Here is a 16,748-nt window from a genome sequence, read left to right on the forward strand (position 1 = left end):
CATCCCGTGGAGCATTAGTGTGAGGGTAATAGCACATTTTGCACCTCTTCAGCCCCAGTGAAACTGCAGCTGCAAGTGGTTAAAGAAGAGATATGACAGCTCTGCCATACAGGAATAGCCTGGTATCTGGAGACTTTCCTTTTCTGTTCATGAGTAGTTGCAGCTTGCATATATTCTCTCCTTCAGGTTGTTAAAAGGAGAGTTTTAAGCAGAGAAGGGAGTTGTGAGCTGTATATTAATTACTAGTATCAATAGACATATATTTGTATTACAGGATGTGGTCATCTATTTGTTTCCTTTAATTAGACTACCCTTTGTGGGATGACCTCATCTCTTGGACTAGCAAACCCACTGATCCTATTTTTCCTGGTCCTGTGTTCTCTTGTGTTCTTTTATGACTACCCAAGCACACTTACTCTCATTTCACTTGTTAGTGTACAGAGTATACAAGTCTAGCACTCAGGGGTGAAGATGTCACGTCAGATTCCAAATATGCTATAGTCTCATGTACTGCTTGTGTCTTAAAAGAGGTCCTTTTCTCTGGCTTAACCAGCTTCCTAGAAACTCTTCCCTCAGTGTTTTAGATGGCCTGTAATGTCCCAGTGCTGGATTCCTGAACAGGAGCAACACCTCTGAAACATTGCCATGATGCTTGCAGTCTATTGGAATGGCTGCTGATGGCCATCGGTGGATATGGTTATGTGATTTGGCTCTCAATGTCAATCTTATTCGTAGCATGCCTGCTAACACAGCCGTTTCACATTCATTTTTAATGTGTTAGTATAAGCTAAGGCCTTTGGCTAATAGCTGGGCACTGGACATTTACATACATGTTCAGTCTTGTAACTAAAACCCTAGACTGTGCTATGTTATGGGTAGAATCACAGAATAGTTGGGGTTGGAAGGTATCTCTGGAGATCTTCCAACCCCCTCTGCTCAAACAGGGTCAGCTAGAGTGGGTTGCCCAGGATCATGTCCAGATGGCTTTCGAATATCTCCAAGGATGGGGACTCTACAACCTCTTAGGGCAATTTGTTCAAGTGGAATTTCCTGTGTTTCGGTTTGTGCCCATTGCCTATCATCCTGCCACTGGGCACCACTGAGAACAGTGTGGCTCCATTCTCTTTACTCCCCCGCATCAGATATTTATAAATATAAATAAGATGTTCCTGAGCCTTCTCTTCTCCAGGATAAACAGTCCCAGCTCTCTCAGCCTGTCCTCGTATGGCAGATGCTCCAATTCCTTAATCATCTTTGTGGCTTTTTGGTGGAATCGCTACAGTAAATGCATGTCTTTCTTGTACTAAGAAGCCCAGAATTGGACCGAGCTCTCCAGATGTGGCCTCACTAGTGCTGAGTAGAGGGGAAGGATCACCTCCCTTGACCTTGTGGCAACGATCTGCCTAACGCAGCCTGAGATGCCATTGGCTTTCTTTGCCATGAGGGTTCATTGCTGGCTCGTGTTCCTCTTGCTTTCTATAAGGACTGCATGTCCCTTCTCTGCCAAGCTGCTCTCCAGCGGGAGACCAGCTTGACCCCAGCCTCTACTGGAAGATACTTGGGTTTTTTAAAGTGTTTTCTGGAGTACTTGATACAGGAGTACAGGGCAGTTTTAGGAGGCCAATGCAAGCTCTACAATATACCAAACTGATTGGATGGATGTGCGCAGGCTTTACTACAGATTTTTCACTGTTGCAAAGGACCTTAGTGAGCCAGGCCTTTGCATGGGAATCTGGTGTAACCTCAGTTCCTCCCTGACCTAGCAGAGGGAATGTGGCTTCAAGAGAAAGGACATGACTGAGGCATTGCTGAGGAATATTTCCTGGGAGCAAATCAGAACAATCCTGAAGTCCCTTAAATCGGTGTATCATCTGACTCTCCCACTTTTTCTACCTCTGTTTTGCCACACTTACAAATAACTGCCCCATTGTTCATTGCTGCAGTAAATCATTGTATCAGATGTCAGCAAGCTGGTATCTGATTACGTTCCAGAAGTCCAAATTTTCTAGATTCTTTATACTCAGCATTTTCCACTAAGAACTATTGAGAGATCTTCAGGCTTTCACAATTGTGCTACCATTTACTTCTATGGTGCATTTCAAGTATTTGCTATTTTTTAAGGACCTGCTGACAAATTGAAAAAGAAATGATCAGAAAGTCATTTGTGAAGTGAGTTCACCATATCTGGTGACCTCTTTTTTATGCTTATACATTTATAAGAAAGCATTCCAGAAACTGAACATTTACTGCTTCCAAGTTAGAGATTCAGCTGCTTATAACTTTAAGAGGTTTCAAAATGACTCTTCATAAGCATGGAAACAGATAAGTTTTGCTTTATTTATTGACTGGTAAAGTCTTCTATTAAGAAGATCACAGAAAAACATAAACTTCCAAGGAACTTTCTCTTGTAAAGTGTAAGTGGATATATCAGAAGCTAGTATACATTAGTATTAACTTTAGCACAATATTGGTGCACTTACTGTGTGTATTATAGCAGTATATTTTCAAACAGTTCCAAGAAAGCCACTTTTCCTTCCATTGCCTCTTGGGCCAAAACTGATCAAGTGTAAGAGAAACTATCCATGAATGATGTGTTTTGTGCTTACGTTCTCGTCACTAAGATGTTTGTGTTAGTATTGAATGGTGGGTTTATGATGGGTTTACTTTTGATGCCGAACAAAACTCATGACTCTTTCCTGTTGCACAGTGCAAAAGATCCCCCCAGCACTTCAAACCTTACCTGACACCTAACATGCCAAAACGATTCCATTATGCTAACAACATTCGTATTGACAAAGTACATCTTTTAATGGATCGACAGTGGCTCGCTGTGAGGTAACATAATCTCTGTGACTGTTTTCTTATCTTTTCCATCCTTTTCTCATCCTTTTCATTTCCTTCACAAATGCCTCATTTTGTTTTTGCTGAAGACTTATAGTGTTGTACTTGAAGTCTTATGGGTAAAAAGGAAACACACCTTACACATAAAGCCAAGAAACTGCTATTAATATGTTTCAAATATTTACAGTCTAATGAAAGCATCATTACTAGTCCAGATCTATTTTTTCCAGCAAAAGAGAGAAAAAGAAAATAAAGAAATGAATACAACTATAAGTCTCAAACATAATACAGCTGAAATTAGTACACATCTTTCTTAGTATCTAGCCTTTTTCCTGGTGTTATGCTCACCCTTCCACTGCCTCTCTGGGTCCTAAAGTTGATGGCTTCTTCTCAGTCTGTGATCCAACTGGGATCATTTTTGCATGTTTGTTAACACATTTCTACACCTTGCGCATTTTTCATTAGCCTGCAAGTTCTCATTGCATCCGAATTTATTATATATGGTACATTTGACATATATCAGATACTTGTTCTTTCTTCTCTTTGTTACACGTAAGCCTAGTTTTTCTGAGCTCCAGGTCTGCATTTCTTTAACTGACCATAGGTAAGTTATTTCCAGCCTTGGGGTCTCCAGGTCCAGCCTATGCCCAATCCATTGTTATCCCATGCCTGTACTCCTTTGCACTGCGGCGTGTGTCCCCACTTTTCAAGATATCTATCATTGTATTTCTCTATACTACATCATTACATTGGATTTGTAAATCTCTCATTCTACATAGAATAACTACTGGTTACTGCTGTCAATAGAAAAACTGTGGTTGTGCCATGCGAAGATAAGCAAAAATAAAATTAGACATAACCACCTAATCATTATTAAAATTGCCGTTATAGCTAAACAAGTGAAAACAAAGCTGTGAGCAGGTCAAGAGAATTCGGACAAACATTTATTCTGAGGCTTTGAAAACTCAGTACTAAGCCTGAGCCTGCAGTGTGTTACTAGCAATACTGTACCACTGGGCTACAGTAGCAAAAGCAGGAGCTGACTTGGAATTTCAAGAGCATTCAAATTGTAGAAAATGCTTGATTAGTATATGACTTATTCATTTGTGTTGATGCAACTAAATAATTGTCCTAGACATACAACAAGAAATGCCCATTTAAAAAATCTCTTATTCACACTTTCTCAGCTGTGCTCAAATGTTCTTGTGGCTCTGAAAATAGGATATATGTGCTGACAACTATGCATTGAATCAATATTGAATGACTATCTCTTTATCTTTCCAGATATCTCAGTAATGGGTAAATTGGCAAGTGTTAGTCATTATAAGTCCAAATATTCTGGCATGCTATTAATTCTATACCCTCCCGGTCACCTTTTAATGTCTGTGAGGAAATCACACACTTGTAAGGCAAAATCCCTTGCAATCTTAAATTGTTCCAAAGAAGCTAACAGCTAGGGTCTCCCATTGTAAGTGTTATATTAAAATGAAAATATTACGAAATATAGCTGCAAATATAATTCTTCCTCATCAGATTACATTGTTTTGAAACTTCTTGATGGGCTTCAGTTCAAAAATAGCTGTTTCTTCAATTAATTTCCAAAAAATTGATTCATTGTGCGCTCAGTAGCTACATAGGATGTATTTTATTTCTGTCCAATACAATCTCTGTTACTTAAGGGGGAAAGAGAGAGATCTTCATAAAAATCAACACTGGATGAGCAAAAAACAGTACAATATTATGTTACTCTGTTCTGAAGACATGATCCAGGGTCCAGTGATTCAGGATGACAATTATTAACTAGTTTTAATTGTGCCATTTTTATTTACAATATATGATGCTTTCTCCTTAGAGACAAAGGATACAGTAATTGTGATGGGGGTAACCATGGCTATGACAATGAATTTAAAAGTATGGAGGTAAGATAGTTCTCCTTGGCTCTTGCATCTTCTCACGTAGAAAATCATTATGTGCTGGATAAACCACTAGAATATAGAATACATGGTAATTTTTGCAGTGTGCTTTTTTCTTGTGTGTCCTTCAGGCATCTAAACCATGAATGCATACTGTGCCCACATACTGAAATTACTTTTCATTAATCCATACATATCCTGCCTCTGTGGGGTGCAGTATTGAAACTTATCATGGCTCACCTTAGGTCTATGGAGACAGAGAAACTACAGTAAATCAAGCATACTGTCTTTAGATATGGAATATTAATTTTTTTCTTTCGTTCATTCTTCTGCTGGAGCAATGACTGAAACATCGCTATACACTCTGGAAGTTAAATTGAGCATCTGAAGGTCTATGTGCTTATCTAAAGCTCCTCTTCTCTGCTTAACTTACTAGCCTTGGTCTTGTAATCAGGGTAGAAAAGTTGCTGAATAACCTGTATTGCAATTTCCTCTCATTTTCACTTCACTGGTTACAGTGAAAATGTTTTGTTGTGTTGAGTTTTTAAGATGGTATTTTGTCTATGTTCTGTGATGCAATCCTTTAAATAAGCTCAAGCCTGCCACTACTAGTCCTGTATTCTGTGCCTGGCATATTTTACTTACAGTAACCAACTTCAGCTGGATCTTCAAACCATTATTATAACCATATGCCAGTATACTGATGAGAACATTCCTGAATGTTTGTACGGCACAGAAAAGTAAAAGTCCACGTTAAATCATGGAAATATTAATCATAGCTAACCTAATCCTGGTGACATAATGACTAAGGAAAATTAATTCTTTATGAAAGAGTAATATGTCTTAATGATGTTTTTTTAAAATATATTAAAATTTCTTTCCTATTATGAGGACATAGGAACGTTATTTCGGAAAAGATCATTCTCCTGTTTAGTCATGTTTCCTGTATCTTATAGCAGGCAGCTGAGGAGGCTTATACAGTATTAGAAACTGATTTGAGAGTGTAAGTAGCATCAATGTTCTGCTGGACTTCTTTCAGACACAAGCAAAGGCTACCCACCATTACATTATAGCATTGGTGGTACTGACTCCGGTCTCTGATAAACTTGGGATATGTGTTCCCAGCACCTTACTCCCTGCTGTAGCCATGGCAGCAGTAGCCTATAGGCTGTTATGCTACCTAAAGACTTTTGAAAATGTAACTTATGGGTTAACAAAAACCCAAACTTATATTCGTGGGGCAATATTAACCTTTGAATAGGATCTGTGAGTGTCATAATTTGGTATTTGTTGAAATGGTATTACTGTTATCAGCCATTGCAATGAAAACATAAAAGCAATAGCAAACAATAATTTCCATAAGTATACACAGAAATACTAAAGAAAACAACCTGGATTCATTATGTAGTTGAAAGTAACCTGAGAAATGAATTTATGTTTTCCACTTTTCTTCAGATTATATGTAATGAGCAAAATTTGCCTTCTTTACCAGAACAATCCTCTTTTTTAACTCTTATGACCGTGAAAAGCTATATTTTGGTCCCTGGCTCCTTAAAATCCCACCCATTTGTTTCTGAATTTGACTTCCTTTAGATAACAACTTTTTTATTATTACAATCTAGGCTATATTCTTAGCATATGGCCCAGGTTTTAAAGAGAAAACAGAAGTGGACCCCTTTGAAAACATAGAGATTTACAACCTTATGTGTGGTGAGTAGTACTTGAGATGATCCAGTACTTGAAATGATAAAGCAACAGTGTTTTCAAATACTAGTGTTGTGAGAGCTAGAAGAGGAGTAACTAAAACTTTAGTAAATTTATTCAGAAGCTAAGCTTTTCACACAAAGCACCTCATCTGAAGTCATGCTGCAGTCTAGCTGTCTGTACGGTGTTCAGAGATTAAGTACCAGAAGTTGCTCTGCTTTCAAGGTCGTTCTGATTGCAGGCGTCTGCCAAAGAATCACAGGGGAAAGCGCTCCTGCCATGTGGGCCTGCTGTTGGAACGGTGCCTGTGGGATCATTTTAGGACAAGAACCTTGTAGAGAGTTAAAGCTATCACTCAGAAATTGAGCTGCACCTTTGCAGTCCTGGCACCGAACAATTTGGGAATGCGTGCCTCAGGAAATATGAATTAAAGCATCACTCAAAAATGCAGTATGCTAGTATGCTTCATAATATGATACATTCATTCATCTGCTGCAATCACAGCTGTTTTCTGCATAAAATCCCACAGTCGTCTTTATGTGATAGCACTGTACAATGCTATATTAACACTGCTCAGATGCATAGATTACCAAATCTTGATGCAGTGGAAAATACAGCGAACCTTCATACCTAGAAAATTGCGCATTGTTGGTAGCTACCATAATAGTTTAGATAACTGAATAAGGTATTTTTTTCTGTTTAGAATAAATCCATATGAAATGCGTAGAAATGGAAAGATGATGCCTTTTAAAAATGCCATTTTATTCTGAAAGTAGCTTTACAATATGTTTTTTAAAATTTCAAATGTTTCAACAGATCTGCTGCATATTACACCAGCACCAAACAATGGAACACATGGCAGCTTAAACCACATTTTGAAAAAACCTTTTTACAATCCTTTACTTGCAAAGGAAGAATCATCTCTTTCTTCATGTCCAGTTGTCAGTTTGACTCTTTCAAGTGAATTAGGATGCACGTGTGGTGAAGTAAGTAGAGTGTTCTTGGATCTTTTAACCTTCTTTGTCAAGTATTTTTTCTTTTCTGTGATTTTTCTAAACTGGAGATTCCCTCTGAATGGTTCTCTAATCTTTTACAGATATCAAATGTTTCAGTAATAAACAAGAGGTTAAATCTCACCACAGAAGAAAGTAAGTAGTAAGAAATGAATGGGACAGCAACAGTTTTCAACCTATGCCTGTTTTAGGTTCTGTGTTACTGGTTTCTGTGGGAATTACAATTTAAAGTGAAGTAGGAGAATCTAATAAGAAGCATTATTTTTATCTTGTTTCTTTGCATCTCTTTAAAATATGCTAATAGATACTTTTATAGCAAGATTTCTGCACAGGAACCAGATCCAAATCTCATTAAAATCTTGGAAAGAAATGTACAGGTTTCAGTGGACTTTGGATCAAGCCTGAGCACTGTATGCCATACCTGTTGTTGCCCACCTTGCAAGGATAAGTTTGCCCTCCTCTGATCACAAACTCCCATAGATATTTCTGTGTGTCTTCTGTGGCATTTCTCACTCCACTGACAAGATAACTTCAAAATAATTAGTTTGAAATGAGATTGCAAAGAAATGGGAATTTGCACATCTATCTACTATATTGATTTCCACACATTAAAAATAACATGGAAAATGTAGAATATATTTTTATTTCACTCAGAAGCCAATAGCGTAAATCAATATGTGCCAGGTTTAGTGTCAGTTCTATTTGTATTTATTCATATTTATTCATTTATTTACATTTTATTCCATCTTTTTCCTCTCCTTGCTTAAACGTTTGTGCCATCAAAGATGTTGCAGAAGAGAGAATCAATAATTATTGTTTAAATTCTAGTAAAGAAGACAAACTCCTATAATTTGCCATATGGGAGACCTAGAGTTCTTCAGAAGGAAAACACCTACTGCCTCCTTTCCCATCATCAGTATGTGAGTGGATACAGTTACAACATCTGGATGCCACTGTGGACTGCATACACTGTGAATAAGCATGTAAGTTATTAGCTACCCATACCATTCTTAAACATTAAATATAATGGACAGAAAATGTGGTTCATTCATTGGGAATTCTGATTATGGATTGGTGGGTGTTATACGACTCAGGCTTTTTTTTTTTTTTTTTTTTTTCCTGAAAAGGAAAGGTATCTTTAACATTCAAAAATCCTAAAATAGTTTTTTAAAAGAGGAAAAGGCCATCTGTTAGGAATACAAAAGATATAAAAGAACAGAGCTCCTATTAAGCTGGTCTGTTAAGCTTGTTTTGTAAATTGGCAAGCTGTCAAGATAGTGCTCCAACTTGCCTGTCAATTCCTGAGAGAAATCAGGCTATGATTTCCAAAAATAAAAGCTTGTACATTTTCCTATAAATAACATTATCTTTTTCCCATTGACAAACCTCCCAAACGTGTACAATCCTTCAAGACAGTTTGTACTAATACATTGTTCTGTACGTTCTGTTTATTTTCTCTCTATTACATTATATAATTTCAGAATGATATAATTATAGCTGGATGAACCTCAGAGAGTTCATGGGTATGTGAATCTCTAGAATAAATTATACAGATTCCCAGGGTCAGTAAACTAGTGGACATTCACAAACTTATTTCTACATATAATTTGACCTTTTTTCTTTTTGACTCTGTCCTTTCTACTGATTTTCTCACAATCTACATAACGAATCAGAATCCAACACTAACAAGGTTTAAAGTCTACAGAAGCAGATATCTATTTCAACAAAGATTATTTTTACTTCATCATATCTGAAGATCTGATCTCATAGCTTACTATGAGAGTGCATTGCCCTAATGAAAACCAGTTAATTGTGGACAGAATTTTTCTTTTTGGTTTAAAAAGATTCTTAAACTGCTTTTTAAACTACTCATTTAATATTTCAGCAACAGCAGGAAAAAAGCTCAAACAAACCAAATAACTTTTCACAGACATTCTCGTATGTTGAAAACCAAATTCTCAGTTGGAAAAGAAGTGTAGAAGAAAATTCTTGCCCAATATTGCATCTAAGTCAACACTATTACATATTTATGAGTTTCTTTTAGTAGCTTATGCCACAATATGGGGAAGCGGTGAATGCTTAAGACAGTGAAATGTTGTATAGTTCATAGCAGACTGTAATACATTGATGTATGTTTCCTATAGAAAAGCTAGGAAAGAATAAATTTCCTCTATAACACTCTCAGAGACACAACGATAAAGGGTTATAAGAGTCAGCTCACTCACTAGCTTGTGTTCTTATACAGTAAACTGAAATCATATGTATTTTTTTTCAATTACAACTTATATTATTCAAGAGAGAAAGCTTCAGAAGTTATGACAACAGTGGAAGGACAGAGGGCTACAGCCACCATTTTTATAAGCTTTGTGTACAATGTATGGGAATGACAAAAGACTGGAATTTCTGCAAATTTCTTAATGCATCTTAGGTTGCTCCTGTTGTGGATAAAGCTTGTGCAATGATTGCACAGCTTGTGAGGTGAGGTATTTCTTCACAAGCAGGCATCTGCCCACTATAGAGAAGGGCCAAACGTAAAACAGTTTACATAAAAGGTAAAACAGGCCTGAGTTTTGCTAGCTTTGTGTGATTTGCTAACGTTTTAAAACTGGGCTGGCTGATCAAGACAGCACAAAATTATTGCATCTGCATGTGATATCATAATTAGGTATATTAGGAATAACTTCTTATTTTTGATTGGATATAGTTTTAGACCTTAATTAAATGATGTCAGATAGAGTTTTAGTTACTTATTATTCTAATTCAAAGAAAAATCTAAGGTTGAAGGACATGTATTTCCTCATCTGCCAGGGAGGTAGGCAGATTTGTTTTGCAAAAAGCTAACCACTGCACCTGTCTGCAGATACCTGTGGAATTTAAAACCCGCTTTGCTACGTATAGTAGTTTGTGAATTCAGTTTGTGCACTAGAATTGCAGTTTCATTTGCGTTTCTGATCTTTCAACAATTCTTCTGTATGTGAATTTGGAGCATTTTTATGGTTAAAGAATATTACATATAAGAATTTTTATCTTTAGTATAAAAATGTAAATTAAATTAGCTTTTGAAACTCATTCATTAATAGTCTAATCCATACTGCAATGGGATGAAAACTGCAACGAAACTTGTCTAAAGTACTGAGATTTTTGAAATTAAAGCTCAGTGCATTGGAGTTGTAGGTATTTTGTTTTTTTGTGGTTCAGTATTTTTTTCTTCTTGATTACCCAAAAAAGATTCCTGGAAATGGCTGAAGTTGACATGACAGACCACAGCTGCTGCTGCAAGTATGCCATATAATGCAAATAACTCATATTTCTTGATGTTAATTACTATCTAGTGGAAAAAAAAAAACTGCATCAGAAAATGTAATGCATGAAGTGGCAGGCAAAGCTATTTTTTACAGCTGTTAACTGTCTTTCTTTAGAATCTATTATGGTTCTATGACCTGAAAGACAGGGAACCAAAGGGCTAAAGAAGTTGAACTGGTGATGAAATTTGTTTTCTGATTCTAAAGTCTTGAGACAGAGAAATGAGACAAGGTCTCATTTCTTAATAAATCACCATTTTCAATGGCTTCTTTGAGAATCTTTCTTCTATCCTTTTTGATAGACTATTTAAAAATAGCTTATTCCTCTATTTGAGAAAAAGAAAGGAGCAGGTCATGAAAGAGAGTATTTAGTAAATGGACCATTAGCAATTTGGCTTACGTTCTTGGGTTGCATTGACTGTTGATCTCGTTGTACTAAAAGGTGAACCCAGAAACAGCCAAGCTCTGCTATCAGCAGCTGTTGACCTGCTTGTAGATTCTAGAAAAAGCAAACTGGACTACTTTGAGTGGTTGCTTCCTCATAATTATGTGAGTTCATAGGTTCATTAAGAATTCTTGATTCTTCAGTTGAAGAATTTTCTCCTGTGATGTCCAATGGAAACAGCTATGAGCAGCCTTAATCTCCTAAATGTACAGGATTGTTTTTGAAAATATTAATATTAATTCCTTTAATATACAACTTGAGCATAAGATAGACATATACAGAAACTCTCACAAAAATAAATAAAGTAAATCAAAGAGTGCAAAGAGGCACAAGGAGAATGTTGCACTTTTTTTCTGTTCAGCTTCGACCAGTTAAAAAGACAATGATGCGCTAAATTTCAATTCAGATGCTTAACTACTGTTTATAATAAAGAAAAAAATCAGAAAATATGTTCCAGTCTTACCAAAAGGAAAACAAATAACATATAAATGAGTTTGAAAAACAAAGTACAGCTAAATCCCAAAAGGCATATTCTGATGTTCTAGTTAATGCAATCCTAAAATATGAGATTGATAGAAACAGTTATACTGGTCAGAATCTCTTTTGGCCAGATCTTAGCTAGAGTGCGTGTTAACATAGCTCTATTGAAGTTAATGAAACTAGCCAGTAAAACGGACTGAATTTACTACTGATTTATTTAACTTTAATCTTCCACGGCACAGACTCATATTATTGAGGTAGCCTTCTCAGATGGTTTATATACTACCTGCTTGGCATGAGAACGTGAAATAAAGTTTCTGTTTCCAGAAACATGTGAAAGTGATGAATGAGCCGAATTTGTCACCTGTTTTTGGCCTAAGGCCTTACTTTTGCAACTGCAATTTTACATGCTGCATAGGGATTTCCCTGAACTTCCTAAAAACAGACGTAGAGGAAAAACACTAGGCAGAAAACATCAGTGTCCATTACTTGCATTACCTGATTCATTATGAAAATAGGAAAAGATTCAGTGAAGGCCGTTCTAGAAAGTTAGAACTGTACAGGGCATTAGGTTAGCCACAGCCGTGGGTGTAATACTCTTTTTTTTCCGTTTTCACAGGAAAACACATCTTCGCTTCCTCCCACTGTTTCAGACTGTCTGCGGGCTGATGTTAGAATCCCTGTTGCTCAAAGCCAGAATTGTTCCAACTACCCAGATGGGCTGACCTTCACCCGCGGTTTCCTCTATCCTCCCAGTGAGTATGGTTCTTTTTATAGCCAGAGCTTAGAAAGTCTTAATCAGCTGGATGTGGGTTTATGTTTAAACATATACCCAAACACCAAAAAAAACTTCTTGGGATCAGCATACTGGGCAGAAAAAGATTTCCAGTGTTTGTAGACTGACCAAAAGTAGGACATCTGCTACTTGTGTTTAAATATTTTCAGTTTAGAACATTTAGATTTTTCTTTAAAAAATGGAACAACTTGAATTTGAGAAAAACTGATAGGAAAGATGTAAAGGGTTAAGAGGTAAGGGCTGTCCCTCTTCCTCTATAAGAATATTTATTTCCTCGTGTCAAATTTGATAGTATTGTATTGAACAGGTTGCACATACAGTTGTGGAGATGTTAGGTTGCAGTAGGATCGTATGCCCATGCTCAAATTCATCAAGTTAAGTTACTAATGAATAGGAGGTAGACAGTCCTTGCACAGAGGGAATCAAAAGAAAACACATCTCTTTAAAGTTGAATGGCCTTGAAAAGGTAATAGGTAATAAAAACAGTGACCTAATGAACTGATAATTCCTTTCTAGCCTGGTCCATAAACAAATAACAGAAAATTTTTCTCTGAGATATTACATGTGAAAAAATTCGCTGTTTATCTGGTTGTATCTGCCAGCGTCATGAAAGAAGCCTTCCATCCAGCACAATATGCTGTAAACATGACTGTGTCTTTGTTTGTGGTTTCATATATATTTATGTTCTGTCTTCCACAAACTAACAGGGAATTTAAATGTTAAGAAATGTGAAGTATATACCTGCAATTTATAGTGACATATGAGTCAAACGTGTAGTATTTCATTAAAGTATGTTTGTTCTTTTACATGTGTGCATACAGACTTCAATTCATCTGCTCTTGAACAGTATGATGCTTTACTCACCAGCAATATAGTTCCCATGTATACCGCGTTCAGAGGTAGGTTCCAAGGTTATGATCAATACATTTTGCAATTACTGAAGTGGTTCTACATTTGATATAGCTGCGACAATGATTGAAAACATTAATACACAACCTGTAGTGTATCCACATCTTGTGCAAATTCTTTAAAAATTTTTTAAATTAGAGATGAGAAATGTTAAAACACACTCCTGTAAGTCATATTTTTCTGTATATAGTCCTATCTGAACTCTTCTTAGGTATATCTGTTCACTTTTGAATTTTTTCTTCATCTTCTTCATGCTATCCTAACAGGAAATTTCCAAGGAAAACTCTACAAGTGATTTCAAACTTACCAGAGGTTTTTAGATCATAAACAAGGGGTAAATCAGTAGCCCTAAATGTTTGATTTTTGCCAATATTCATCTGATTTCACTACTTTATGTCCTACAATTAGTATGTGCTCAGATAACATCTGTGAAATAAATCAAATGGCCTACTGATGTTCGACCTGAGTTTTGTAGACTTAGACTAACTTTCAGGTGGTTGATATTCCTTTCACAGAGTCACCATCTCAGTTTGCACTAATTGGCACAGTTGTCAGTGCTAGGAAATAGGCCAAAAATGAATGACTTTTCAGCTCTGGAGTTGTAGGCTTTAGTTTCAGATTGAATGTGTATCTCCAGTAGTAGAAGGGAAGCTTACAGAAGTGTCATAGCATTTACCATACCTCTTTCAGTGGTGAATAAGAGTACATCCCTTCTAAAGAAATCTAAATGGTATGTAACAAAGAGTTGATTTTACAGACAGTTTGAGCTTGGAAATTTTTATTATCTACCTACAGCAAAAAAAGGGAATATGTTCTTTGCCTTTAGTGGTGAAATAGCTTCAAAATTATGTTAACCGTGCTTGCATTTTCGTTTGATGACAGACATATGGGACTATTTCCATAATGTCCTACTTCAAAAGTACGCTAGAGAAAGGAACGGAATAAATGTTCTCAGTGGACCGGTGTTTGATTACAATTATGATGGTCATTTTGATACTCTTCAGGAAATTACATTGTAAGTACAAGGAAATGCCAGAGGTCAAACTCTGGATTATATCGCATTGTATTTCCAGACAGATAAACTTTTATTCAAAAAGAACAAAAACAAAGTATCAAGGAGAATTGATTCTTTCCCTTATAATCCAATAGCCACTCATTTAAAAAAAAAAAAAAAAAAGAAATACTCATAGCAATACTCATACAAAAGCAAATGCTCTTGCAAGTAGATATATCGTTTTAGAAATTCTAGTTAAGTTCCACAATTTTTCTTTGCTCAGATAATATCTGTGAAATAAATCAAATGGCCTATTGATATTTGACATGAGTTCTGTAGACTTAGACTAGCTTTCAAGAGGTTGATATTCCTTTCACAGAGCCACCATCTCAGTTTGCACTAGTTGGCAAACTCAGTAAAGAGAAAAAAGCTTGCAGTTACATGTGTATCTATCTATACATGCACACATACAGATATGTACTGTGATACCATATCAATAATTTACTTCCCAGGTTTATGTGCAGTCTTTTGGCTTCCAGAAATATTAGAAGAATATATGATGCATCTAAATATGCAGAAGATATGCATAATCATAATTTTCTCACTTTCATGTTGTGCCCATTGACCTGTTTATTGTCCCTGTTGTCTCAAGCTGATACGTTTTGTCACAGGCCAGATTTCTTTGTTTAATATAGTCACTGAATCATGTAACTGGGCAAATAACATGTAACATTGCTGAGTGGGAAATTTGCATAGCTATAGTACAGATTGCTTGGAAGTCTGACTAGTTCTAGATACATTTTAGTGAGCTCTAGTAGCATAGCAAAACACACTTAAAAATTCATCTGTGTGTAGAAACAGGACTAAAGGAAGACACACATAAAACAAAATTATATAAAGGAGAAATATAAAAGATAAAGACTAAGTATTTATATTAGTCGGTGAGGATGCGAGGAGGAACAAAACAGAATAAGAGCAAACAATAACTTAGACTCTTCCAAATATAGGGAAAAAGCCTTTTGACAGTAAGAACACTTATGTAGAAGAACAAGTGCTGGGAAATCTGCACAGTTAAATGCTTTCACTGGAGATTTTGTGTTTAAGGCTAGACTTAATACCACATCTGTCAAAGATGGTTTGAGAATGGTAAAATCAGCTCTGCCACGAAGTAGGAGGGTGGAAGGGATGAGCGACTAGAGCTTCCTTCCAAGCAGAATGCTGTAATACCCAGTCAACCGCATAACGTTGTCTACAGTTTTGAACAAGCATGTTTTATTCAGCGCGGTTAGTCATATTAAATCATATAATGATTTCACTGATGGTGTTTGTTTAAATATTGCAGACATACAGGAAATTTAGGAGGCATTCAGCTCTTCATAAGTGTAGACACAAAAGTGAGCCTGCTAACAGAACGGAGGAAAAGATATTTTGAATCACATATCCTAAAACGGTTCATATAGCACATAGCCACAAGCCAGCTTTCTGGCATTTCTTGTTGACCAGGAACCAGAAGCTAGTTTTCTCTTCATTCTTCTTCAATTCAGTTTCATATAGCTAAAATTTTTAAGGTAATGAAGGTCACTTACAGTGCTCTATCCTGCCTCTTCTAGATGTAGAGATCTTTAGCTTTGGCAAAATAGAGTATGGAGCACATAAGCAATCCTTTTGATTTCAATGGGATCGCCTGTAGCAAAAGGACTAATCCGTGCATGTTTGGCTGTTAAAGAAACAGAGAGTGAGACTGTCTATCCTGTCAGATATTTATTTCAATTATAAAATAAACAGAAGTCATACAATAGTGAAAGATCTAAGCTGAGATGTGTTCCATAACATACCAATGGCATCAGTGTTTTTATACTTTATTACTGCATAAATCCTTTAATTTTTGTTTTATAGGCATGTAAATAATACACAAATCCCAATCCCAACACATTACTTTGTGGTTCTGACTAGCTGCAAGAACACATCTTTTACTCCACTGAACTGTTCAGGGTCCTTGGATGCTTTATCTTTTATCCTTCCTCATCGACCTGACAACACTGAAAGCTGTGCTGTAAGTATAATTTTATGCTCCTCTGGGCAAGTGGGCTTTGTGAACTGTGATCCCTAGTGGGCTCCACTCATCTGCAGAATCTTTAGGTCTCTAGGTATTTTAGGTAATTTGCTCCTAGTGAGTTAACTGAGAGTGAGCGTATGAGAGGCTTGTATATGATTTCATACGAATCATAATAGCTGTGAGCTGTGAGCTGAAGGCATGACCAGGAGAGCCAGGAGGTGCAAGAGAGGCTGCAAAGCACGTGAGCTGACTGGAGGAAAAAGAGAAGAAATGAGATTTTGGTAAGAGAACTTGG

General features: G+C 36.5%; 1 protein-coding gene across 3 annotated transcripts in view; it reads left to right on the forward strand.

The window, feature by feature from the left end:
- ENPP3 (ectonucleotide pyrophosphatase/phosphodiesterase 3) overlaps positions 1 to 16,748 on the forward strand; it is a 46,444-nt gene that overhangs the window by 24,701 nt on the left and 4,995 nt on the right. For all 3 annotated transcript variants that reach the window (XM_009688827.2, XM_068938326.1, XM_068938327.1), the window contains 10 exons: positions 2,708 to 2,835; positions 4,694 to 4,760; positions 6,377 to 6,464; positions 7,275 to 7,444; positions 7,555 to 7,606; positions 8,300 to 8,454; positions 12,318 to 12,453; positions 13,316 to 13,393; positions 14,286 to 14,418; positions 16,294 to 16,450. In XM_009688827.2, the coding sequence (XP_009687122.2) occupies positions 2,708 to 2,835; positions 4,694 to 4,760; positions 6,377 to 6,464; positions 7,275 to 7,444; positions 7,555 to 7,606; positions 8,300 to 8,454; positions 12,318 to 12,453; positions 13,316 to 13,393; positions 14,286 to 14,418; positions 16,294 to 16,450 (1,164 nt within the window). The remainder of the gene's footprint in view (positions 1 to 2,707; positions 2,836 to 4,693; positions 4,761 to 6,376; positions 6,465 to 7,274; positions 7,445 to 7,554; positions 7,607 to 8,299; positions 8,455 to 12,317; positions 12,454 to 13,315; positions 13,394 to 14,285; positions 14,419 to 16,293; positions 16,451 to 16,748) is intronic.

Source organism: Struthio camelus, chromosome 3 (assembly GCF_040807025.1).
Source record: "Struthio camelus isolate bStrCam1 chromosome 3, bStrCam1.hap1, whole genome shotgun sequence".
In the NCBI taxonomy this organism is placed as follows: domain Eukaryota; kingdom Metazoa; phylum Chordata; class Aves; order Struthioniformes; family Struthionidae; genus Struthio; species Struthio camelus.